The 27,457-nt window shown below is 36.0% G+C and overlaps 1 protein-coding gene across 1 annotated transcript in view; it reads right to left on the bottom strand.

The window, feature by feature from the left end:
* ADGB (androglobin) overlaps positions 1-27,457 on the bottom strand; it is a 208,058-nt gene that overhangs the window by 49,578 nt on the left and 131,023 nt on the right. The window contains exons 21-27 of the mRNA XM_004044802.5: positions 24,650-24,785; positions 23,871-24,008; positions 21,310-21,403; positions 17,359-17,493; positions 16,681-16,834; positions 11,841-12,028; positions 5,184-5,368 (exon numbers count right to left, since the gene is read on the bottom strand). Coding sequence (XP_004044850.4) covers positions 5,184-5,368; positions 11,841-12,028; positions 16,681-16,834; positions 17,359-17,493; positions 21,310-21,403; positions 23,871-24,008; positions 24,650-24,785 — 1,030 coding nt within the window. The remainder of the gene's footprint in view (positions 1-5,183; positions 5,369-11,840; positions 12,029-16,680; positions 16,835-17,358; positions 17,494-21,309; positions 21,404-23,870; positions 24,009-24,649; positions 24,786-27,457) is intronic.

Raw genomic sequence — 27,457 nt, 5'->3', positions numbered from 1 at the left:
TTAAACACTGCACTTGTGCCCTAATTATATCATCCCAGTGTGGTATTTCTTCAATTCTCCTCAAAGTCTTATTCACACTGGAAACACATATCCCTGGGTTATGACAACAATTCACACGTTATTCCAAGGTTAATAGGACAGGATGAAGACAGCCTTCCTGTAAGGGCTTCTATTTTTCTTTCCAAATAAAAAGCACTCTAAGGATTCTTATTTATTTAAAATTATTTAAAACATTAAAATTTAAATTTAAAGTAAAAAATTTAAATTTTAAAAGTTTTAAATTTAAATAATTTAAAATTATTCTAAGGATCAGAACAGAAGGATCCTTACTTCTTTGTGCATCTTACTGTCCAAGTAAGCTTCAATTTACTATTCATGGAAGGCTGGAGTTAAACTCCCTGCTAAGACCATTGGGGTATTGTACAGTAACTAGTAATTAAAAGAAAGACAGGAACAAAAGACTTTTCTACAAATGGATATCATATAATATACAATTTTTAAAAGGGAGATAGAGTATGTTCAAAGATCCATGCAGAATTAAACAGTCAAGGAACAGAGATAAATTCAATCTATATAAGCATTTAATAAATATATTATTAACTTATTTGTTCACTATACATATTAATTAAAATGTGTAAAAAATTCCCAATAAAATAATTGTAAACCAAATCTACTACCATTAAAAAAAAACCACCACAATCAACTAGGCTTTATTCTAAAGTAGCAAATACTATTGAATATTGAAAATATTTATATAATTTATGATAACTATAAATCAAATGGGGAAATCCAAATCGTAAAAAACACTTGGTAAAAGTAAATATGTTTTATAAATTAAATTTTGTAAATGATGCAACATATAATACAAAGAGTTTTCTTTAACAAATTCCCTCAATCATATTTGTTGATGAATTATGGGTAAATCATTACAGGCATTCAAAATAAATCTAGGAACAGTGGCTCACACCTGTAATCCCAGCCCTTGGGGAAGCTGATGCAGGTGGATCACTTGAGGTCAGGAGTTTGAGACCAGCATGGCCAACATAATGAAATCCTGTCTCTACTAAAATACAAAAATTAGCCGGGTGTGGTGTCATGCACCTGTAGCCCAGCTACTTGGGAGGCTAAGGCACGAGAATCACTTGAATCCAGGAGGTAGAAGTTGCAGTGATCTGAGATCACTACAGCCTGGGCGACAGAGTGAGACTCCATCTCAAAAAAAAAAAATCTAGAAACAAAATAATGATGAACATGTTGATGTCGAGTGGGTAGTACTATTTATTGGGGCATTTAGAAGGGAAATATATTGGTACAGTGGGAGGGTGGGAATTATGTTTAGTGAGCACAATTACAATGAGTTATGCAATAAAATCAGAAGAAACTTGAAAGTCAGACTAGAAATATGGAAAGAATGAAATAGGGAGAAACTAATCAGAGGTATGTATATGTAATATTTTACATTCTATAAATCATAATAATGAGATAAATGAAAAACACAGAGAGATTTCAAATAAGCAGTGTTAAAATCTTGATTAAGGTCACAGCCTGAACTGTACTCCTTGTCTCCCTGGAAATGGGATTCTTACCCGACGTTAGTGATCAAAACCAAAAACTGATTTAGGAAACAATACTCAGAAGTAGAGCCACACGTGGCAAGGTCTATCTTGCAGAAAGCTCTGGGGAGAATGGTAGGAAGGATTTGTATTATAGACTGAGTGCCTCCAGTCAAGTTAGTGTAAATAATAAATCCTTCAGTGGTACCCTTCATCCCACTAGCTAGGAGCAGTTCCTGAATAGAACACTGGACTGGGAAAAGACAGAGACTCACACTACTGAAGCCTGTGTAAGATGATGGGATATCAAACAATTTGCAGTGATCTGTTGCTCAGCTTATACTCCCTAACTTGCCAGTAGTTGTTAAAGAGAGAGGGACAGGGAGTCAAAAGTCAGTATCACCACTGGAATCTGTATTGCTCTGGAATGCCCACCTATATAACTAAAACAATACAAAACAAACAAAAAAAATACAGCTATTAGGTAGAAAAGGGATATAAAGATTTTTACATATAGAAAAATAACAGTTATTTCTAGTAATTTGCTTGTAGGTTTAATCAAAATAAACGCTATTGGGGAAAAAGTTCAGGAAGGGTGCTGATTATGAAATAGCTTTGCAAAGGTCAACTAGAAGATGTAATCAATTAAGAAATATAATGTGATGGAATAATTCAAAAACATACACATCAAAATTAATGTAAATGGACTGCATTCCCCCATTTTAGAGACAAGAATATTGCATTTTATATTAGTCTGTCCTCACACTGCTAAAAATAACTGCCCGACTAGATAATTTATAAAGGAAAGAGGTTTAATTAACACACAGTTCCCCATGGCTGAAGAGACCTGAGGGATCTTACAATCATGGTAGATGAGGAAGGGGAAGCAAACACATCCTTTTTCATATGGTGACAGGAGAGAGAAGTGCAGAGTGAAGGGGGAAAAAACCCCTTATAAAACCATCAGATTTTGCGAGAACTCACTTACTATCACAAAAATAGCATGGAGGAATAGCATCCCATGGTCTAATCACCTCCCACGAGGTCTCTCTCCCTACATGTGGAGATTACAATTTGGGTTATAAATCAAGATGAGATTTGGGCGGGGCACAAAGCCAGTCCATATATCATTGTGTAGAAAAAATATCCATTTACAGGAGAGAGACTCACAGCAAAAACATGTAGAGGATGGAAAACTAAACAGATGAACAGTATCAACAGGCAAATAATAGCAAAAGGAAGAATAACAAAAGGAAGAATCAGTGATAAATCCTGTTAAAGTTAAGAGAAGGTTGCTTTATGTTTATTTTAAAAATATAATACATGAAAAATATAAAGCAAATATGAAACTTACTAGCAACATAGCATATAAATATGTAAAACTAAACATATTAGAGTTAGAGATGTTATCACAGATTTAAAAATAAAAATAGGTGATCTTAATACACATCACTAAGAAATTTTCATACCAGTTAAAGTATAAATGACAACCTTGACATTTTAAATATCATAATTAGCAAGTTTGACTTTTATGAAAGTGTATGTGTGCATTTAGACATCAAACTGCCTCCAAAATAGAGTTCTTTTTAAACCTCAGTGGGACAGTAATCAAACTTGATTTGAAGCAGGAAACTGGAAAAACACCAGTCAAATCCTCAAAGTAGAAAATATATCTACACTTTCTAACTCCACAGAATTCAATTAGAAATTAACAGAAATAGGCTAAATAAAGCAATTTTATTATTTAGAAATTCTAAAAATGTTATAAATGCTAAGGTTAAAGAAAAAGTAAAAAATAAACCATAGCCCATGGCTAACATAACACTACATAAAAATTTTATAGCATTCTAAGTTATAAAATATAATAAAACATATGTAGCCAGAGTTAGAAAAATGTATAGCATTAAGTATATTCATTTAAAAACAAAATTTAAAACATGAAATAAAATTGCAACTGGCAAAGCTAGAAGAAAAAGCATTTGACTAAATTTTAAAAATAAAGAAATGGTTTTAAAAGATAAATATAAATATTGACGAAGTAGATTATAAACCTAAAAGAGCCATTCGGGTTCGAATAATAAATCCAATTCTTTCTAAGAAAAGACCAACAATACAGAGTAAATTCAAAAAAGTCTGATTAGGAATAAATTAAAAATAAATTAAAAAGAATACATTATATTTATACAAACCCATTGAGAAGATATTTAAAAATTTAAAAAATCCTTTATGCAAATTTATGCAGATAAATTGGAATTACTAAATGAATCTGTACTTTTCACTAAAAATATATTCTATAAAAATGAAAGGCAGTTAAATAACCTTGGAAATTATTTTCTTAAATAGTGAAAAAACAAATGAATGTCTCTCCCCTAAAAACATCAGATTTAGAAAGTTTTGAGGACAAATATAATAAATTTTTTAAAAAGAAATGAGTCCTGGAGAATTTAAAAGTCTCAAAAATAGAAAAACCACAAAGTTCTCAAATTAATTTCAAGTATTCATTATAATTTTAGCTTAAGAACTAGAAAAGAATAATGTACGGGTGCACATAGAGAAAAAACTCTCATAGAGATAGAAAGTTATGGTTATGATCCAACAAACTGAGTAAAATTATATATTCTAAACATAGGAGTATGTTAAAACATCATGGCCAAATAGGTTTTATTCTAAGAATGCAAGAGTGATTCAAAATTAAAACTAAACTTATTAAACTCAAAGGAATAAACTTTGATGATTTCTATAAACAACAACAAAAAATAACTAATAATGTTCCAAACTCATTCAATATTAAAATTCACAGCTATCAATAGAAGGAACTTTCTCAAGTTTGATAAAGTCTAATTATTAGAAGCCACCAAAAAAGATAATGATAAATGTCCCAAGTGTTCCTCCTTAAGAAAAGGAAATACATCATCATCTCTTATTTAACCTTGGTTTGGAGGTCCCAGCCAAGGCCACAACAAATAAAGTTATTATTTTAAGAAAGAAGAAATATCAATGGGCAAAATAGGTAAGAACTCAGTTTTGCTTAAAATCTAAGTGCAAAAATGGAGAATGAAGGCATAAAAGCCAAAATATTTAGTGTGTTTTGGCAAAAAAGCTAAAATATTAACTTTTTTTCTGAGTAGCACGATTATAAGGCATTTCTTGTTCCCTTGTTTGTAATTTTCTATTTTTCCAAATATGCTACCTTGGTAATGTGTGATTTTCACAGTCAGAATCAAGTTACTAACATAACTAAGTAATACACCTCAGAGTAGTACTGCTAACCATTATTTCCAAAATTATTTTATTTATTTAATAACTCATTATTTTCTGAAAATAATGAATTACAAATTTAAAAAAGTAAAAATATTCTTTCAAAATAATAAAAATTTGACTTCTTATTAAGAAGGCTCATATAATAGGAAAGTAAATTTTTCTCCAAGATGAAAATGTTTTAAAATAAACCTATAATGATTTTCAGAGCCTAATTTGACATGCAAATGCTATACTTGTAATATTTTACTGTACTATGAAGTTTCATAATTTAAGTGGTTACTTGCTACTTTATTTTCATTTTTAAAGTGTCATGAAAACATAAATATCCATTTGTGAATCTAACTATCCTGTTCATAAAGGTACACTTACACTGGGAGCTCAAACCTTTCTCACTCTTCAAGAAGTGAAATGCTGGGATTATAGCTTGGCCTTTTCCAATGGAGCTCACCATAGTTTCTTCATTTTCTAGGACCTGCAGCTTGATGAATGCATCTGGTTTGGATGTACGTACCTGTATTGTAGCAGGTTGTGGTGTTAGAACTTTAACTGAATACCTGTAAAGAAAAAAAAGTTAACATTATAAGCAAGTATGTTGGTCTTTCTCTCAAGTCAGTAAGTGAGGTAGTTTGGATATATGTCCCTGCCCAAATCTCCTGTCAAACTGTGACCCTCACTGTTGGAGGTGGGGCCTGGTGAGAGGTAATTGGATCTTGGGGACAGGTTTCTCACAAATAGTTTAGCACCATCTACTTGGTGCCATTCACATGACAGTGAGTGAATTGTCATGAGATCTGGTTGTTTAAACATGTGTATCCCTCTCCACCTTTCTCTCTCTCTTACTCCTGCTCTGGCCATGTGATGTACCTGCTCCCCATTCCTCTTCTGCCATGATTGGAAGCTTCCTGAGACCTCCCTAGACGCTGAGCAGATGCCAGCATTATGCTTCCTGTACAGCCTGCAGAACCATGAGCCAATTAAACCTCTTTTCTTCAGAAATTACCCAGTCTTAGGTATTTCTTTATAGCAATGCAAGAACAGACTAATACAGTAAGGAAAACTGTCTAATTTTCTGATATGATAACCTAAAAGTAAAACTACTTTTTAAAGTTCACTAACATCCTGAAAACACTGGAGTTATTAGAGACTTTGGCAAAGGATCCCAATATAGTACTGTAAAAGAAAAGGAAATAGAACTTTTATTATGATCAAATCCTAGATTTAAAAAATATAACTTTTTGTTTAGATGTAATAAGCAGTCACTTATAAAACTTGATAGCCCTACAAAGGATATAAACAGACGCTTCTCAAAAAATGACATACATGTGGCCAACAAACACACAAAAGATAGCTCAACATCACTGATCATTAGAGAAATGTGAATCAAAACCACAATGAGATACCATCTCATGCCAGTTAGAATGATGATTATTAAGGTCAGGAAACGATAGATGCTGGTGAGGTTGCAGAGAAATGGAAACTCTTTTACACCATTGGTGAGAATGTAAATTAGTTCAATCATTGTGGAAGACAGTGTGGTGATCCTCAAAGATTTAGAACCAGAAATACCATTTGACCCAGCAATCCCATTACTGGGTATATACCCAGAGAAACATAAATCATTCTATTATAAAGATACATGCATGCATATGTTCACTGCAGCACTATTCACAACAGCAAAGACATAGAATTAACCCAAAGACACATCAATGATAGACTGGATAAAGAAAATATGGTACATATGCACCATGGAATACTATGCAGCCATAAAAACGAATGAGATCATGTCCTTTGCAGGCACACAGATGAAGCTGGAAGCCATTATCCTCAGCAAACTAATGCAGGAACAGAAAATCAAACACTGCATATTCTCACTTATAAGTGGGAGCTGAACAATGAGAACACATGGACACAGGGAGGGGAACAACACTTACTAGGGCATGTTGCGGGAGGGTGGGGGGTGGGAGAGCAACAGGTAAAAGAGCTAATGCATGCTGAGCTTAATACCTAGGTAATGGGTTTGATAGGTGCAGCAAACCACCATGGCACATGTTTACCTATGTAACAAACCTGCACATCTGGCACAGGTACACCAGAACGTAATAAAAATAAATAAACAAATATAAAACTTGATAGCCCTAAAAGCCACCAAACCTCTTAATAGATCTGCAAACTACTGCCATGTCAACCCTCTCTATTACACAAAAAGCACTCCTGGCAGAAGACTTTGGAGCTTCACTGATATAGCATTTTCTGTGATTCACAAAAATACAGAGAAATTAGCCTTCACCTTCACCCCTCACCAATAGTTTGGAAACCTCTTGCAAAAAGACTGGAAACATGCAGTCTAATCCATTCTTTCCCGCTCCCCTTTTAATGCAATTAAAGAGTTGGCTTTTTGTTCTTATTTTAGGTGATTCCTTACAAATGCTCAGGACTCTATCAACTTTTAATTTCTCTAGAAATTTGCTTTTCTGAGTATCATGTCTCTCATATATATGACGACACTAAAAGACAACACTTTTTTCTCTCTCTCTATATGGAAAAGGTCACACAGGCTGGAGTGCAGTGGTGCAATCATGACTCACTGCACCTCGAACTCCTGGGCTCAAGTGATATTTCCGCCTCAGACTCCAATATAGCTGGGACTACAGGTACGCACCACCATGCTCAACTAAATTTTTATTTTTTGTAGAGACAGGATCTCACTATGCTAACCCAGGCTGTTCTTAAACTCCTGGGCTCAAGCAATCCTCCTGCCTCAGCCTTGTAAAGTACTGGGATTACAGGTATGAGCCACTTACCTGGCCCCTCTCCTGTATCTTAAATAAACCCCACTCTTTATTCCTCCTTGAAATTAGTTTGTGCATAAGTACAGTTCTCTCCTATCTTTAAAATAGATTAAAACAAAGCAAAAAACAAACCTACAAAACTTTCAGCCCACCTTGCAGTCCAGCCTCTACTGCATTTCCAACTTCCCAGCTCAGCACCTGAGAAGAGTGAAAGCAGACAACTCTCCTTATCTTACCACCTTCCACGTGTCTACTCCATCACCAACACCGGTGATATGGTTTGGCTCTGTGTCCCCACCCAAATCTCATGTTGAATTATGATAATCAGGGTTGGAGGAGCAGCCTGGTAGGAGTTGATTGGATCATGGGGATGGAATTCCCCTTGCTGTCCTCATGATAGTGAGTGAGTTCTCATGAGATCTGGTTGTTTGAAAGTGTATAGCACTTCCCCCTTCTCTCTCTCTCTCTCTCTCTCTCTCTCTCTCTCTCTCTCTCTCTCTCTCTCTCTCTCCTGCTCTGCCATGTGAAGACTCTTCCTGCTTCCTTTTAGTCTTCTGCCATGATTGTAAGATTCCTGAGGCTTCTCCAGCCATGCCTCCTGTACATACTGTAGAACTGTGAGTCAATTAAACCTCTTTTCTCCATAAATTACTGAGTCTCAGGTATGTCTTTATAGCAGTGTGAGAACGGACTAACACACCAGGTGCTAAACCTACTCTTGCCAAGGTTTCAAGGAGTTTGTCACCATCCTATAGAAACTTCGGTTCCCCTCTTCTTTTACCTCTCAGGAGAACTTGACAGTGTTGACTGGACCCTGATTTCCTCCTCCTTTAAAAACTCTTCCACTATGAGCACAGCAACTTTTGTACTCTCCCTCCTGTCTGGGGGCTGCTTTGCTTCCATTGACAGACATTCCCACAAACATCAGAGAGTCTTCATGTTCTGTCCTAGGTCTGATTCTCATTTTACAAACCTTCCTGGGCACTTCCATGCACAGTAACAGAATAATGACTCCCAAATCAATGTCTGCAGTGGAACTACCTGTGCAGTATCATTTGGCTATTTCACTAGACCACCACATTTAAAAACTAAAAAGGAATCAGTTGTCTTCCTATGGCCCACCTTGCAAATGGGCTTCTCCCTTCTATCTAAGTAAATGACATCATCCAAACATTTTCCAAGTCAAATTCTAGAACTCCAGCAAGGCTGTCAATTTTACTTCAATATCTTAAAATCCTTTTTCTTCTCTCCAGATTCACTGTCACTGCCTGTTATGGGTTGAATTGTGTCCCTGCCTACCACCAAAGATCTGTTGGAGTTCTAACCCCCAGTGCTTCACAATGTCACCTATTTGGAGATAGGGTCTTTTGCAGAGAATCAAGTTAAAATTAAGTCATCAGAGTGGGCTCTACTCCAGTATGATTGGTGTCCTCATAAAAAAAGGGAAATTTAGGACTGAGCACTGTGGCTCATGCCTGTAAACCCAGCACTTTGGGAGGCCAAGGCAGGCAGATTGCTTGAGGCCAAGAGTTAGAGACCAGCCTGGTCAACATAGCAAGACTGTCTGTACAAAAAATTTAAAAAATAATTAGCTGGGCATGGTGGCATGTGCCCATAGTATCAGCTATGGTGAGGTGAGAGGATTGCTTGAGGCAGGAGTTAGTTTTTAGTGAGCCATGATTGCACCACTGAACTCCAGCTGGGCGACAAAGTGAGATTGTCTCTAAAGAAAAAGGGAAATTTGGAAACAAAGGCACACAGGGGAAAATACCACATGAAGATGTTGGCTGAGATAGACATGATGCTTCTAAAAGCTAAGGATAACCAAAGATTACCAGCAAACCACAAGAAGCCAGGAGAAAGTCATGAAACAGGTTCTCTCCCACAGCCTCAGTTGGAACCAACCCTACTGACACTTTGATCTCACACTTCTGTTAATAGTTTCCACAGCTCTGCAACAATAAATGTCTATTGCATAAGTCACCCACCCAGTGTGTGGACTTTTGTTACAACAGTCCTCACAGGTCAATATGCTGCCCTAATTCAGACTGCCATAATCTCACTTCTGGTTTATTTCAAAGCTTTTACCTGGTTTCCCTCCCTCTGGTTATGCTCCCCTTCCATTCATTCAACACACTGCTGCCTTGAGTGAAGTTTTTTTTTTCCATATTCCATGTCTTTTATGATTAAATATAATTTTAAAATAATATAGTTCTAACATCTTTTCTGTTATAAAATATAATTAATGGGCTGGGCGCAGTTGCTCACATCTGTAATTCCAGGACTTTGGGAGGCCGAGGCAGGTGGGTCACTCGAGGCCAGGAGTTTGAGACTAGCCTGCACAACATGGTGAGACCTGATCTCTACAAAAAATACAAAAATTAACTAGGCTTGGTGGCATGCACCTGTAATCCCAGCTACTTGGGAGGCTGAGGCTTGAGAATGACTTGAACCCGGGAGGCAGAGGTTGCAATGAGCCAAGATCGTGCCACTGTACTACAGCCTGGGTGACAGAGTGAGACTCTGTCTCAAAAAAAAAAAAAACTATATATATATATATATATATATGTATGTATATACACATGCATATATATAATATATTTTTAAAAATTCATGCTATGCAGACATAATTTTTAACACAAGTCTGATAATGTTTCTTAAAATCCTTTAAAGAGTCCCCTTGCTCCTAATGTAAAAATCCATACTTCTTGTCCAGTGAGGCTCTTCTCAGAAAGCTTTTGCTGACTTTCTGGTCTTACTACTTACTATAGCATGCCAAAACCCAACTTTGCAAACAAAACAATGTCTTGAGTTTCCAGAAAAGGTTGTATATCCTTTAATTTATGAACTTTCACTTATGCTACCTAAGCAGCTGCCTCTTCACCTTCCTCACCACTCAGCTTGATGACTTTAATACCAGCTTCTGGGAGTAATTTAGGTAGTAGGTTAAATGTCACTTTTTAGTCTATTAGTGGCCCTGCCATGTGATACAACAGTTTTCTATCATAGTAGTTAAAATATTTTATCACAATTGCTATTTTTAGTTATTGGTGTGTTTCTTTCCTTCTGGGGAATACACATATTTTCCAAATTTTCTGTGCAGAGAAGTGTATATTAAAAAGAGAAGATAAGTATCCCAACAACTCGTTGAATAACAACACATTGTTAATGGAGGCCAATTATGTATCAGGCACTGTGTTAGGTCCTATATTGAAAATAAATGATTCTTGCCTACAATCAATGTTGATTCTCACAGTGGCCAGGGTGAAATTAACTAGATAAAATTTGATATGTCACAGTCTCAGAGAGAACAAAGGGACTATAGGAACATGACCAGAGCCAACTAATTATATTTGAAGGTTTAAGCACAAAGAAGTTTACTATTGAAAATTATCATTAAAGGTGATGATTTTTTTTCAAGTGGAGAGGTGGGGACAGGACACATGGGACAAGAGGAAATGCTTGAGCAAAATAAAATTTCTGAGCATATATATCAGGAGGTGGTCGTTAGTTCCATCAGGAGAGCACACTGTGTTAGGCATCTGTTCAAGAATGCTAAATAACATGCTATGTGCTTCGGAGTTTATCTGTAGCCAATGGAACGTTATCAAAGGTTTTAAAGCAGGAGAATCACATATTTAAATATGTGTGGTTGAAAGGCAATTACTGTGGAAGTAAAGGATGAGTATGTAAATGGATAGGGAGAATGAGAAAAAACTGATTAAGTGCAGAAAAGGGAATATAGTAGAGTCATGGATTCCAGAAACAAAACAATTGTACAGACTGAAGATAATGAGGGCTGGAAATAGTGCAGGGACATTGAAGACTGATTAATGAAAGGGAGTGGAATCTATGATTAGGCTATTTAAGGAGAACACTGCACATAGATGAACATAAAAAGAAGGCTGAGTTGGTTGATTAAACCCCCACAAAATACTAGCCAGAGATGGAGCAGAAGAAGAAAATAGTAAGAGAAAGCCATGTCATGAAGAATCTTTAATCAAAGTCAAGTAGGATGAAGACTTAGGGAAATCTCACTACCATTATATGTAGCCATACAGGCTTAATCTTAAGTAACACCCACATAATCACATCACACTCAATTAATTGTTTCCAAAAAGAATATAGAATTTGAAATTCAAAACCGACTCAGGATTTTACTGCAGAATTTATTTTTATCCTAAAATATTAATATATTTTTAAAAAATGCCTTTCCCCTTCTGTCATTTACTTGTACCTGAATAAAATTTTCTTATCATTGGGTATGTAGTAATCTCGGATTTCCTTTATGGCAAAGGAATTGCATGGAGAGTCTCGAGAGAGGCATGGCAGTGGAGCAGAAGAACCGATGAGACGCAGTTTCCATCGTGAGGCTGCTACATATGTGTCACCTGTAAATGCTTCCGCCACAAAAGTGTATCCCTTCTATAAGGAAGATAAATTACACAGAAATGAATTATGTCGTTATTATTCTCTCAAATGTACAATATCTAATAGTGCTAAATGTCTTATTATTATGATATACCTATAGGTCCCAAGATCTCTTAATAAACATAGAATCACTAGGATTATGTTTGGAATTTCTCTTAGAAAGCACTATCCTACAAAGTTTTCAGGAAAATAATAAACTCTGATATTTTCCTTTGTGTGGTTCCTTAACTATAAAATAAAGTGCTTAACTACAATAGATGATTACTATGTCCTCTTCTAATTCTTCTAATGCCTCCCATGGCAGATTTTTATCATTGCACCATCCCAGAGTAGCCCAAAAGCTTCTTACTTGATTTTCCTGTCACCCAGATCTATCTTTCTGGATACTGAAGTAAGAAAAGCAGAAGAGTTCAAAGAAATGTATTCTGTTGACATGACAGGTAAAACTGTAAAATTAATAGCTGATTTGATTCCACAGAACCCAGACGTGTGATTGAGGATGAGCTCTTTAGATTGCAGAAAAGGGGCAGCTCAAGAGCCTGGGAATGGCTTACTTTATGATGGGGAAGAGCTTTGTTTAACATAATTGGATAGCTGGCTAAAAAGTCAGTGAATCAAAAGCATGATATCATAATAGATGCAAATGTTCAAAGTAATTCTGAGATTATAATTCCAGATGCCCCTAATAAAGAATAAAATGATAAAAAGATAGATTTGTCTTCCAGCTGTACTCTGCCCACAAATAGCTCTCTGGTATGTTTAGATTTCCAGAAGTAAAAATTAGATATATACAAGCCAGAATGATTTTTTTAAAAGTTTCATACACATCTAGAAATATTAGCTGGAATTCCAGTCCCCATGATGAGATGAGAATTGCAACACCAGTAAGGACTTTATGACATCATGTTTGGGGCAAGTAAAAAAAAAATGTATAATAAAGCATTTTTACTGGCAAAGGGTAATGCACATATGTATTGATATTTTTATTATTATTTGAGTTCATTGTACTACTGAATTAAAGAGGCAAAGCAAAATTATTGTGTTTTTGCTTAGACTCAGAATAATTATAAAGGAAAAAGTTATTAAATGGTGGGATAGATATTGGTAAGTGAAAATCCAAAGCTAAATCAGTGATAGGATTATAGGACAGAACTTGGCTATTCTAAATGGATTCAGTAGTAAAAGAGTTATATAATCGAGTACTGAGTATTGAGGAATCCCGTAGACTAGTATTCTGAATTACAGTGTATGGTCTTGAGTATTTATGAAAAAAAATAGAGCAAACAATTCTGGTTTTTCAAACTTAAGAAGAATATATACTCTGCAAACCACAGATTAGTAAGTTTAATAATAGTGCTTATCAAAGTTCTGCCGCAGCTCATAAAAAGCATGTCTCATGTGAACCTCAAAGATAAAACCTATTCTTAAAGCCAGCATGAGTTTATTGGAAACAAAACTTATTTACTTTTTTCTTAAGATCAGAAGACACAACATCAGGTAAAAGTTGCAGACATGGTGTTTATGAATTTCAGGCAGGCATATGTCAAGGCCTCTGGTGAATTTCATATGGGCCAGGATGCCTCTGGATGAGCCTGCTGGGCAAAATTAGCCACAAAATTCCCACCTAAGATTGCTAGTTATATAACTGCTCAATACAGTTTCAGACATTATCTAGCCAGCCAAAGATGTTCTCTCTTGAGGTGTCTCTTGAGTCCACCATATCAACATGCCTTGTAGGTACCCAAAGACTGATGCAATCACAGGGTACAAAACAATGGAGCAATGATCCTCTTTATGTTTTGTGGGTCAGAATTACTTTCAGAGGCAGCATTCAGTTCTGGGAACCACATTTTAGCAGGGACAAAGGTTGTTTGGATAAATGTTCAAAGATCAAGAATTATGAAGAAAGGAAAACTGCAGCACAAAAGGGTCCACTGAAGCTATTTTTCTATTCACACAGCTTGACATACTCCTCTGCAGTTTCTCCACTTTTAACTTTTTTTCTTTTTGGAGATGGAATTTCGCTCTTGTCACCCAGGCTGGAAAGCAGTGGCGTGATCACGGCTCACTGCAACCTCTGTCTTCTGGGTTCAAGTGATTCTCCTGCCTCAGCCTCCCTAGTAGCTGGGACTACAGGTGCACGCCACCACGCCTGGCTAATTTTTGTATTATTAGTAGAGACAGGCTTTTGCCATGTTGGCCAGGCTGGTCTCGAACTCCTGACCTCAGGTGATCCACCCGCCTTGGCCTACCAAAGTGCTGGGATTATGGGCATGAGCCACTGCGCCCGGCCTTAACTTTTTTTCTAAACAGAGCTGGCTAGAGTGAGAGGGCAGAAGAGATAAAATATGAGACAGGAAGTATGTTTGCTGCAATCTCAATTTACAACTTAAAAATAATAGTTAAGTGGAGCTAGAATGTTCTTCTGAACGTTGACTCAAAATGTATCACTTAGAACTATCCGAAAAATTCAAGTTTAATCTAGAGAGGGATGTCTACAATGGAGTTTCTAAAACAAAAACCAAACCCATCCCAACCCAAGGAAGTATGCTAGATGTAAATAATAATCAGATTCGTACTTGGTTCAACCAAATATTCTTTAAAGGTCTCTTCCAAAATGAAGTATTCAAGACTAGCATTAGTATATTTATCTAGTAATACAAAATTCATTGCTAGAATTTGATGGCATCTATAACCTTGATAGTCTCCCTTTAAATTAAATCATCTTCTTCCTCTTAATCTTTGTGACTTTTGAATTCTAATCACAAATTAAATAAACTGTTTCTATTCAAAAGGAAGTCTAACTCAAACTTTAAAAACAAACATTCAAAAAATAATCTACTGGTGTGTGGACAAATTTGTTCATGAAGAACTAGCTCTGTAGTTTGGTTTAACCCGAGGCATTCTGCTGCAGAAAGGTCAGGTTTAGAGGAGGGGTGTCCAATATTTGGCTTCCCTGGGCCACGGTGGAAGAATTGTCTTGGGCCATGCATAAAATGCACTAATACTAACTAAACTCAGAAGCTTAAAAAAAAAAGAATCACAAAAATATCTCATAGTGTTTTAAGAAAGTTTACGAATTTGCGTTGGGATATATTTAAAGTCACCCTGGGCAGCACGCAGCCTATTGGCTGCAGGTTGGACAAGCTTAGTTTAGAGATATCATTTATTAGAACATGGGGAAGAATAAATATAGTATAAAAGGAAATTGTGTGGGTCAAATAAAGTTTGTAAATACATGTTTGATGTACAGGAGTTGAATTTTTATTAGCAAAGTATTCTGTTTCTAAGTGATATGTAAATGCCCTTTCAAGGTAATTAACAAAAACAATAAGTAAAAATAATGATGCATTGACTTTAATCAAGTGAGTTTTTAAAAATTATGCTTAGGTGTATAATTCCAAATATAGATAACTGAACACAAAAATATTGATGTTTATCAGATTTGCTTATAAAATGTAAATGTTAAATTTGCCAAATTTAATGCAAAATAAAAATAATTTAAGCTCTAGTTACAATTTGATATCAAATTTAATAAAATCTGATTGTAATATAAAAAATCTGTCTTATTAAAAATGATAGAAAAACATGCTAAGGGTTTAATGAAACATATACAACTTCTAATTATAATAAAATGGTAAAAAACTTTCAAGAAAACAGATTATATATGTATATAATATACACATATACACACATATGTATCAATGGGGTTAAGTAATTTCATCGAAAATTTAATTGCCCTTATTTTTAAAATGTTTCCTAAAATCTCTAAGACAGCATGAAAGAGCTATTAGGATTTTTATGGAGCTAATACATTTTTAAATGTATCCTTCATTTATACAAAAGCAGTATTCATGAGATAAGTATGTTCTAATTTACACAAAATAATGTATAGAATCATAGGCTGAAATGAATCTCAGAAGTCAAGTACAGACATAACTCAAAAAGAAAAATGAAGAGGTTTAAAGACATAAAGCTGCAGAATGGAAGACCAGAGCTAAAACAGCCCTCTTCATATCCAGCTAGGTATACATTATCATTTGCTGTGATTCTCTCTTAGAGGAAATGACTGAAAAGACAAATATGAGGTTTGAATAAACAGAGAAGCAATGTGGTTTGAGTGAAGGTCAGAGATCAGGGTCTATCATTTAGCCACAGTAAGGTCCCCAAGTACCTCTGGCTGGTAAAGCAATTTATGTAGCCCTCAAAATGAGGTGGTGATGGTTGGTGGCTATGTGACTACAATTTTCTGAAATATACAGGAGTAGAATAAAAATGCAGTGGGAAACAAAGATAATCATCTGATTTGGTTTTGGGATAAGGCTAAAGGAGCTCTTTAGATTCATTTCTATTTTAAGCATTTATATGTTTCTTAAATTTCAATAATTAGAATTTCTAATGCTTTCTTTTTGTCATATTTTCTTTCGGAAGAAGAAGAAAGAGCGTTGAGAGGTAAAGAATGCTTTAGCACTTACATTTAATATCTCCTACTGTTAAATATATGGGACTTCTATAGTGAAAGATCAGGGCCTTATTTGTCTGTTAAGTAGATTAAAAACAACTCTACCCTCCCTTCAGGACCCTCTACAAGCTGGTGGCTTTTCACTGCCATTCTATCACATGTGGAGAATAAATTTTATACCTACCTTATTCTTGGTATAGAGATAAGGCACCACTTTTTGGAACACCTTTGGCACTTGCTCCATTGTGTCATTATTAACAACGTGTAGGATACAGATTGGAAGTGTAGTATATACTTTGGGAACCAAAATCATGTCTTGAGGAACCAAAAATGTTTCTCTGTAATTACAAAAGCATGAACTTTCCCTTGACGTGAATTCTTAAAGGAAGTTTGAAATTTGCATTAATGCCAAGAAATTTTTTTAAAAATCCGAAGTTTCAAATAACTAAAAGGCACACATATTATTTTCTTTAAAAAATTACTATTAATATGTTATTTTGTCAAGTAAATGCAAACTCTATTAAAAAATCAATTTTATAAGTAATTTGTGACTTCTACCAAATATGCTATTGCTTAGAAATTAAAGGATCTTTTTCTATACTAAAAGCATATTAATTTGTTATAGTATTTTTATCATGAACATAAAAGCTTCTAATAATTACTAAACATTCTTCATATTTTGATGAAAAGAATAGATAAAAATTTCTATAATATCTCATTTAAAATGCCAAGTGTGGAAGAATTTTAACTAACTTATGAAAGCAACCCAGAAGCTAATACCTTTACTACTATCATAAATATTCATAAATACAGATATTGCAAGCCATTTAGAGACATATTTGTCATTATATAACAACCTCACCTGAATACTATAAACCAAGAATTTGGTGGCTGTTCTTGGTAAGTCACAGTATAATCTGCAAAAGCAATCTTAGTTTCTTCATCTTGATAGCATGGATAAGATTCCAAAGACTTGCACTTGCTTTTAAACATTAGTCTAGAAATATAAAAATAAATTATGGATCAATGGCAAAAGCCACTTTAAAGATAAACTCTATTTACAAAAAGAAATGACGAAAAATAGTATAAGATATTGCAAGTCATTGTTGGCTAGATTGAGATCTTGATCAAAGGGGGTCTGTGTAGTCCCTGATACATGGTGCCAAGGGAAGGGGACCCATTCTAGGTCAATCACAAAAGATGTCTGTCAAAGGTGCCCAAGGTTATCTGAGGCTCTCAAAGGAAACATGATTCATGACTGACGGAGTAAGGTTTACAGGTGGGAAACCAGAACCAAAGTTGAAGCTATAAGGATAGAAAAAATAGAAGCAAGCAAACCAGCAACAAAACTGGGTGAGAGTCACTGAAGGGCCTGGAATTGAAGTAGAGAGAATGGAGACTGAAATGGAGTTTAAAGTGAGAAATACGTTTTGAAAAACAGATTTTAAAAATGTAAGGCCATGAGCAAGTGGAGAGTGCTGGCTTTCCTCCTGCATGATTTCTGAGTGTATAAGGGAGTAGAGCATACACTGCTAAACTAATTATGGAGCTGAGGTTTCTCCACGTTTTCCCCCTGGAAGGCTGTGACATATTCCAGAACATAATGGGAGTGATGATGTGATGGATTTTCCGGGTCTTATCCCTCCTATTCTGCCAGAAACTGGATGTGCCCTTTGCAGCACTGGGAATATAAGGCCCTTTATACGATGTCTCAGGTATTAGCTGGGATGGAAGCATTATGGCCATAGCAAATGGTTCTCTTTTAGAGGTCTAGACAGAGCCAGAGGTGTTCTTGTCTTCCAGAAGGCAGATGTTTTCATTGATTGTCAGTGGAAAGCAAAGCCATGGTGGTCCTCATGGAAGACAAAAGTCACATACTCCATTTTATTATTGGTTTTTGTTGATCATAGGCTTTTGGTAGGAGGAAACTAACAGGATTATACTTGGAAGGGGTTTAAAAACCCTTTTAAAATGGTGACAAAGACAAATAATAGGGTAACCATCTATCCTGGTTTGCCTGGGATAGCTGTGGTTTATACTTACAGTCCTGGCCTAATTATTAACAGTTCTCCATCTTTTCTTGTCAATGTCCTAGTTTGGATGATCAATGGTATGATAATTCTAAGTAGGAGCTATAAAGTGCAGGTCTGTCAATGCATGACACCCCTGTAAATCACACAGGGCTGGCCTAAAGGATGTTGGCTCAACCAACACGGGAATTAAGCTGGTCACAGTGGGAATTGACTGTAACGGGACCTGCCACCATTCTAAAATAAGGGTCTGATTTCCTGTCTTCCCAGACTGTCACTGTTCCCCTTAAACATTCTACCCTTTTAATGAGTGTAGGGCCATCAAAATCCTGATGAACTATATAGAATATTTTGAATGACCCAGGGTGATATACCTGACTGAGTTGGAAGATTTAGTCTTAATTAAGAATTAGTTTCAATTTAGTCAGATTTTTATCTGATACGATGCCCTCATAGGTGAGTTTGTTTTTTAGACATCATTTGCAAGAAAATTGGGTGCAAGATCTCACCCACAGATTTTCCTATGATAGGCCCCACAGTGCAGAAGCAACTTGTACAAGAGGGTCTGTTCTCTCTGTGTGCGTCCACACAATTGGATTGAATTGTTAAGAAGAAATGGGATTTGGCCGGGCGTGGTGGTTCACACCTGTAATCCCAGCACTTTGAGAGGCCAAGGCAGGTGGATCACGAGGTCAGGAGATCGAGACCATCCTGGCTAAAACGGTGAAACCCTGTCTCTACTAAAAATACAAAAAATTAGCTGGGCGTGGTGGTGGGCACCTGTAGTCCCAGCTACTAGGGAGGCTGAGGTGGGAGAACGGCATGAACCCAGGAGGCGGAGCTCTCGGTGAGCCCAGATTGCATCACTGCACTCCAGCCTGGGTGACAGAGCGAGGCTCCATCTAAATAATAATAATAAAAAAGATGAAATGGGATTCAAATGGGATTCAATCTTAAGACTAAATCATAAATTGGTAAACTCAGTCTTCCCCAAGTTGACTTGGGGGAAGTTCTTCCCCTTCAGAGCTGAGAATGAAAGGCTAGGCTTCAGAACCTCAAAGTTCCACATGTAGTAGTAATGACAATACCAACATTTACAATGGCTACTTTTTTGTAATGATTCCATCTGTGGCATTGTGCTAAGTACTTTTCCTGTCTACCTTAATTTGTCTTTACAGATTTAAGAGGGAATAGTACTATACAGTAAATACTATTATCTCTATGCTACATATAAAAATTAAGTTTAGAGAGAATAAGAATCTTATCTTAGATAACAATAATTAGTAGAGCTGGGGTTAGCTTCAGGTCTTGTGTCAAATTATGTGCTCTTAACCATAGAATTAATGCCTGCTAGGATAAGGTAGCTTTGGATGCCACTGGCATTTGAGTTTAAATAACAGACTTTTTGGTTTTATCTGTCCAAGAAATGTGTATGTAGAACTCAAAGCATTGAAAGAGCATGGCCTCTGTATCAGATATGAGCTGAGGTTCCGTGAAATGGTCTTGGCTGTAGTGGAAAGATCACATGGAGAAGAACAACAATCCCCTGAAGGTATTATGCTAGTGTTTCAAATACACCTCTCTGGTGTACTGATCCTGTTCCCTAATAGGGACACTCACTTTTTAGCACATCGTTTTCATGAAAATTAGGTGTAGGATCTGACCTAGAGATCTCCTCCTGGTAGCCCCAAAATAAAAAAGCAAGTTGGAAAAGAGGGTTTGTGCTCCTTATGTGCATTCATACAATTAAACTTTAGGCAAAAGTGTAGCCCTTTTAGGAAATGGGTTCTGGAGTAAAGGTTAATCAAGTAATCTGCATGGGGTCTGCAGAGGCTCTTGAAAATGTAAATTGATGTCTTTTATCAGTTTTGGAAAGTTCTCACCTGCTATCTTTGTACCTTCTGTCACTCCAATTACTTACACACTAAGCTTTCTGAGAATACTCCACAAGTCCCTTACGCTATTTTTCCATTCATTTTCTCTTAGCTTCACTTGGGATACTTTTTATTGACATATTACCCAGTTCACTAAACTCTTCTTCTACTATGCCTAATCTGTGGTTAAATTCATCAATGAGTTCCTAGTTTTGGTTATTAAAATGTTCATTGATGTACTTTCCATTTGTCTGTGTTTTATTAAATTCTCAAACTTTTAATCTATTTTCTCTTTTTTATTATTTATTTTCTTGTTCATTTTCATAACAGTCATGTTTAGAGGTTTTTTTATTTCTGCCACCTCTGAAATCTACATCACCAGAGGGTATGGTTCCACATATTTTCCATAATGTATGGTGTGTATATATATTGGGGGGGAGGTGAGTGGGTGTGTAATTTTTTTTCTGTTTTTTTCAGGTTAGCTTGACTGTTGGACATGAGTTATGGCTAGAATGCAGTTTTTCTAAGGTTCAATCTACCTCTGCCTTGTCCCTGTTTAGAAAGTGTTGTCTCCAAGGATTTCATCTGACTATTTGTTGACTGGGATCTCATCCGCTACCAGGTCCTAAACTTTTATTTTTGTCTTCTCAGTACCATAAGATTTAAGGAAACTTCGTTCTGCTCCTAGAGGTTTTCTGCTTAGAATTTTAGTTCTGTGCAATTAAAACATAAACAAAAAGTAGCAAGTACCATAGAAATGTTTCAGATAAAATATTGTGGAAGGTCCGAAGTAATGGTGTGGTTCTAGCTGCAGTGACTGGGGAGCTCTCAACAAATATGGTAGTATTCAAACTGGACTTTGACAAAAGGACAATACACTGCAATAAAAATATCATTTGACTGCTTTACCTTAAGAGAGAAACTGCATACTGTTCTAAATTCATTTCCAATACAGCCCAAACTTTTTGAAGAGTATCTGCAACACTGATATTTTCTTTTGTGTCTAAAAATAATAATAAATAATAAAAACGTCAAGCTTTAAGATGCCTGAAAGATCATCTTGTCCAAAGCCTTCATTTTCACAAATGAAGTTGAAACTCACAAGTAAGATGGTATCCAAAGTCATAGGCTTCATTAGCAGAAAAATCAGGTTTAAAATATGAGCTACAAACTTCTAGTCAAGAGCTCTGCTCACTGTGTTATGCTGTTTCCCTTCATCTTTAATTTAAAGTCTTAGAATATTGCTTGACCTAATTTAAGATAGTCATCAAAGTGTTTACATAAGGAGACCTCTGTCACACTAAAACTTTTTTTGTGACAGATCTTATCTCAGAAAAAGTAATCCATCCAATTTTTCTAAAGAACAATGGCTAATAGGATTTTATTAGATCTCAATCTACTGCATTATCTGCAAATGGTTTAAAAGTAGATAATTTGCCAAGAAAATGTGAATCCTTATTAAGAGCCTCAAATTTATTGTATCAGAAACTAACATTCTTTTTCTAATTATCCTATCTTAATTTCTTCATAGTATTTACCAGCATCTGAAATTGATATCTTCATATATTTACTTGTCTATTATATGCTTACTCTCACTAGAATACAAGATTCATCAGAGTAGAAACCTTGTCTGTTTTATTGACTGCTATAAGGCCAAAATATGTAACATTGCCATGCAATCAAGAGTTATTCTATAAATATATGTTGAGTAAAAAAAATGCAAACACCATTTAAAAAAACATTTTGAATAGTTGAACACAAACTTTATGAAGTACATTACTAAATTGCCCATATTTTCAGTCTCTAAAAAGGGAAGTAAAATCATTATATGAAAATTTTTACAACATATATGGACAATAAAAGCATATTTTACCATATGCATGGTTTGAATATATTTCCCAAACTTTATGTGTTAGAAACTTAATTCCCAAAGTAACAGCATTGAGAAGTGGAACCTTTAAGAGGTGATTAGCTCATGAGGGCTATGCCCTTATGAATGAATTAATGTGATTATCGAAAGAGTGTGTTAGTTATCTCAGAAGTGGCTTCCTGATAAAAAGATGAGTTCTGGCTTTCTCTATCCCTCCTTTATCTCTCTCTCTCTCTCTTTCATGAATGTGCTCTCTCGCCCTGCTGCCTTCCTCAGGGATAAAGTCTCTGTCCAGATGCAAACCCCTTGATTTTGGATTTTCCAGCCTTCAGAACTGTAAGAAATACATCTCTGTTCTTTATAAATAACCCAGTCTTTGGTATTCCATTATAGCAGCACAAAATGAAGCAAGACATCCTATATTGAGTTTGATGAATGCATATGTTTTGTAATGGGGAAAAACCCATTGAATTAGACAACTATCATTAAACTATGTAATTTAGGGTTTTTAAACCATTGTGTATCTGACGTTTTTACTGCCTAAACATTTTAAATATTATCATTAAATGTTTTAAATAGATTCTTTTTTTTTACAAGAAAGTTTTTCAATATATGTAAAGAATTCCATTGGAGGTAAGGCTTCTCCTATCAAAATGTCAGCAAAAACCACAGAATGAAAATAATTGAATATATATTTTTTGTTTTTTGTTTTTTTGAGACAAGATCTCACCCTGTCGCCCAGGCTAGAGTGCAGTGGTGTGATCTTGGCTCAGGCTCACTGCAACCACCACCTCCTGGGCTCAAGTAATCCTCCCACCTCTGCCTCCCAAGTAGCTGGGACTACAGGCACACGCCACCATGCCTGGCTAATTTCTATACTTTTTGTAGAGACATGGTTTCCCCATGTTGCCCAGGCTGGTGTTGAACTCCAGAGCTCAAGCAATCTGCCCACCTCAGCCTCCCAAAGTGCTTGAATATAAGTTTTGCATCTGCCATGTTTTATTTTAAGCTGATAAAACTGGCCTACTGGCAAAAAGATTTTATTTCATATACATAGATGTATCTGATTTAATAAATTTAAGAACACACTTAACATGCATTTTATGCCTTCTAGATGTGTGTCACTATGGACATACATAGTGGCTTCTTTATTATTCATTAGTTTATTCATTCACTTAATTATTCACTCATTTGATTGAAAAATCATCTGGAAATGTGAAAATATCTATGACTTAGCTGAGGCTGACTGAGGTAGCACAAGTGCTAGCTACTTGGGATATATACAGAAAAAGACCAGTTCCCTGTTTTAAAAGAACTTGCAATAGATTGGGAAAACAAAGCTGATAATTCATTCATTTTTTCACTCATTCTTTCAGCAAGTACTTATTGTGTGCTTATGATGCACCAGGCACTGTGCCAATCCTGGGAATAAGACACTCGGTGCATTGGACGTGCTTCCTGATTTCAAATAATTTCATTATTTAGAGGACTGAAATTAATTAGCCATAAAGTGGGGGACTCCAAAATACTTTCATTAACACACATAAATATTTATTCTCATACAAACAAGTTCATTTTATAAATGTTTGGACAATCATACCTGGTATTCTGGCTTTCATAAGCAATCTAACGTAAGTTCCTCTCCACATGGCTTGAATTTTAATTGCTGCTGCTACTTCCTCAGCAGAATACTCTTTATCACTTGTGGGCATACAATATTTAACGTCCAGGCATTCCACTGGAAAGGGAAAAACAAACTTTGGACTGAAAGTTATATTTAAGCCCTTCCCTAAGTTTCAACGCCTTCAGCTGCCAAAGCCCTCCAACATATAAAATTCTACATTGCAAGAGTTAGCATCATATTTAATATTGCCGGCTCTAGGTGGTTCTTGTTAGAATGTAAATATTCTGCAGGAGGGAAAACACACACAATAGGGACATATTGGTGAACTACTATTGATTCCTGTGTGAATATAGCCAGAGATTTTTCTCAAAAATAAAAGACATGTTAAAATGATGGGAGCAGAGCATGGGAAGAAGAGAGAAAAGTAGGGTTACTTGAGTCAGAGGATCTTGCCAGAATTCTTCAAATCAAACCATATAGATTACTGACTTCCATATTTTTAAGGTTAGGAGTAAATAAAACAGGGAAATTCTCCCCTGTAAGACACTCCCCTGGAAGTGTATGTGGTGGGGATTAGGGGTAGGGGATCCCCAGCAGGTCCTTGGAGCCCCTTGAGCTCTTAGAGCACTGCTTGAACTCCATGACAGTCCGTCCACACAGACTTATTCCACTTACTCCACAAACACATTTCTTAAATTATTTACCTTACTTAAAACTAGGAATTCCTTGATTAAATATATACAATTCATGGGTACCTAAAGAAACCTCTTCCAAGGAGGAATTGAGTAACTCCAAGTCCAAAGCCATAGCCCGGAATGCAAATTTGAAGTTTGGAGGAGGTTTTGTTATTTGAACTTTTTTCATTAAACGCCATAAGGAAAGATGAAAAACCTGAAACACATAAAGTACATTAATTTTTTTATAGCAAGAAAATACCATCATCTGGCCAGAGAAGCTCTAAAAAATTTTTTGATACTCTAAAAATAAAAAACAAAAACCATTTCTCAGATGTACACGCAACCTAACAGAAGATTCTTTGAAGTCTCACTGGCCCAGTAAGAGACCAAAATTATCATTTGATTATTTCTAATTTAATAAAATATAATCACTACAACGTTTACAATATAGACTCAATGAAAATACAGCATTAAACTGGTAGAGGAGGTAAAGAATAAGGTAAAAAAATAGCATTATCCTTGTTCTTAAGCAAGTTAAATAGCTTATTTTATTGATTCTAAGATGCCATCCATTGTAAGACACACTATTATTTCATATGCTACATAAAATGAAAATATGTTTCTTAGAGTTTTTTTAATCACTTAGTGGTAGTAGTAACCTCATATTGAAAAAACTTTTAGACTTATTTAAACAAAGCTTTTTCATCATATGTCACATAGTTGTGTAATTATCTAAGTATAAAATGGAGATTTTTTTTTTTACTTTACCAAAATAGCTTCCTTTTGCATAAGTGATTCATTCACCAAGACCCCTTACATATTAAATCAGGGCCAGCTACACTGAGCCCGTGCGGAGTAATCTTGGTAGCACGAAATGGTGAACCAACCACCTGGGCTCTCTTTCATCCAGGCTCAGTCATCTAACCTATCAGCAACAGAAACTGACCCTGGTCTTTGATATGGTATAGTCCCCTGAGAAGTCCAGTCAGTTACTTGGTGGCAAATTGCTTTCAGTGGACTAGACTTCCATTAGGTGGGTCACTGATTCCTTACAAGAATTGACTCCTGCTTCAGCTATGAGTTTGCTTTCTGTGTCCTTGGTACCTCGGCCAGCATCCAAGAGGTTATAGAAAATCTGGTTTACAAACATGGGATTCAGCTAACATACCCGTGGATCAAGAGTTGCATTATACAGTAAAGATTTAATCACTGGGAATAGTCTGGAACATGTTGGTCCTAACATATACCATACATAGAATTGATAAAATTCCTGGTAGATTACAATGACACATAGAAGGCTCGGTTAAAAAGCCAGCCTGGAGATGTCACTTGAAGTACGTACATATGGAACCAAAGACCAATATCTGGTGCTGTATCTGCATAGTTAAAACACACAGGCCTGAGATTCAAAAGTTGCAAGTAAGATTGGCCTCTCTCCCCATCATCTGACATGACCCATTTGCAGACTCCGTGCCCGATTCCCCCACAATAACGGGTTTGCTAGATTTCAGAACACATTTCTTGAGGGAAGAAAACAAGGGATAATTCCACCAGGGAATATGGTATTATTTACAATAAAACTAAACTATGACATATGTGTGGTTGCTTTGGGCCTCTCATCTTGGTGGATAAGCAGAAAAAAAGGAGTTAATATAACAGGGTAGGAGGAGAATTCACATTGATTATCATGAGGTATTAGGGTTTCTGCTACATTGAGGGAGCAGGGAGAATTTAGTCTGAAACTTGCTGGGATACTTTTTAATGCTTCCATAGTAAATGAGTAATTGCAGCAACCATGGCTTGGCTACAGTAAGGTAGCCAAGATCCTGCACCCATCAGGATGGAGAATCTGGATCACTCACCAGGTAAACAACTAGAAGGACTGGCTGCAAAACAAGGCAATCTAGAATGGGTGGTAGAGGAGACAGGTGTTGAATACGGATTGTGGTCTCAAGGCCAGTGGTAGCTGTAGAGACTATAGCTTTTTTTTTTTTTTTTGTCATATGGTGACTTCATTATTTATTTGTTTAATTTTAGACCTTGTGACCAGCTACCAACTTGAAGAATGGATAAGAGTTTACTTAAGGGTGGGGGCACTATCAGACTTGTTCTACAGGTGAATTATGGCAAATATTTCTTGTATATTACTCTCATGCTGTAGGTGAGTAGTTCTCAACTGGGGTTGATCTGCGCCTCAGGCAGCATTGCCAATTAAATACATTACACTGTAAGGGGAAGTACAAATTAAAAAATAAGGGGCTTAATCACTCCCTACGAAAAATAAGGAAAGAGATTACTCCCCCACATCCTTTGCCTTAGAGCATTTACATTTAGGACACTTGTAATGATAAGTTCTCTCTCTCTGTTCCTCTCTCTCTCTCTCAGAAATGTATGTAAATCTTATTTATTTATTTTTGAGATGGAGTTTTGCTCCTGTTGCCCAGGCTGGAGTGCAATGGCGCGATCTCGGCTTACTGCAACCTCTGCCTCCCGGGTTCAAGCAATTCTCCTGCCTCAGCCTCCCAAGTAGCTGGGATTACAGGTGCCCACCACCACACCTGGCTAATTTTTCTATCTTTAGTAGAGATGGAGTTTCACCACGTTGGCCAGTAAATCTTTCTAAAAAGCTAAATAAGCCTCTTGCCCATTTATTAGCCCAGGAATGTTTTTGTCCAGGACCTGAGTACCATTTATTTGAAATGTTAATCATCATGGAAGATAGCACCAGTATTTCCAAGTTTTCTTTGGGAGAGTAGGAGACTACCATTGGTAGGTACCTTGCTGATATGAAGGTGTTACAAGTGTATTTTTCTTTTAGATAAAGCTAATTACCTAACACAGATGGTCACCCCTATACAAAGTGAATTTGGGATGAAATATGTTGTG

The sequence above is a fragment of the Gorilla gorilla genome, chromosome 5, assembly GCF_029281585.2.
Source record: "Gorilla gorilla gorilla isolate KB3781 chromosome 5, NHGRI_mGorGor1-v2.1_pri, whole genome shotgun sequence".
Taxonomy (NCBI): domain Eukaryota; kingdom Metazoa; phylum Chordata; class Mammalia; order Primates; family Hominidae; genus Gorilla; species Gorilla gorilla.
The sequence above is the reverse complement of the archived record's forward strand: the minus strand, read 5'-3'. Positions and strand labels throughout refer to the sequence as shown.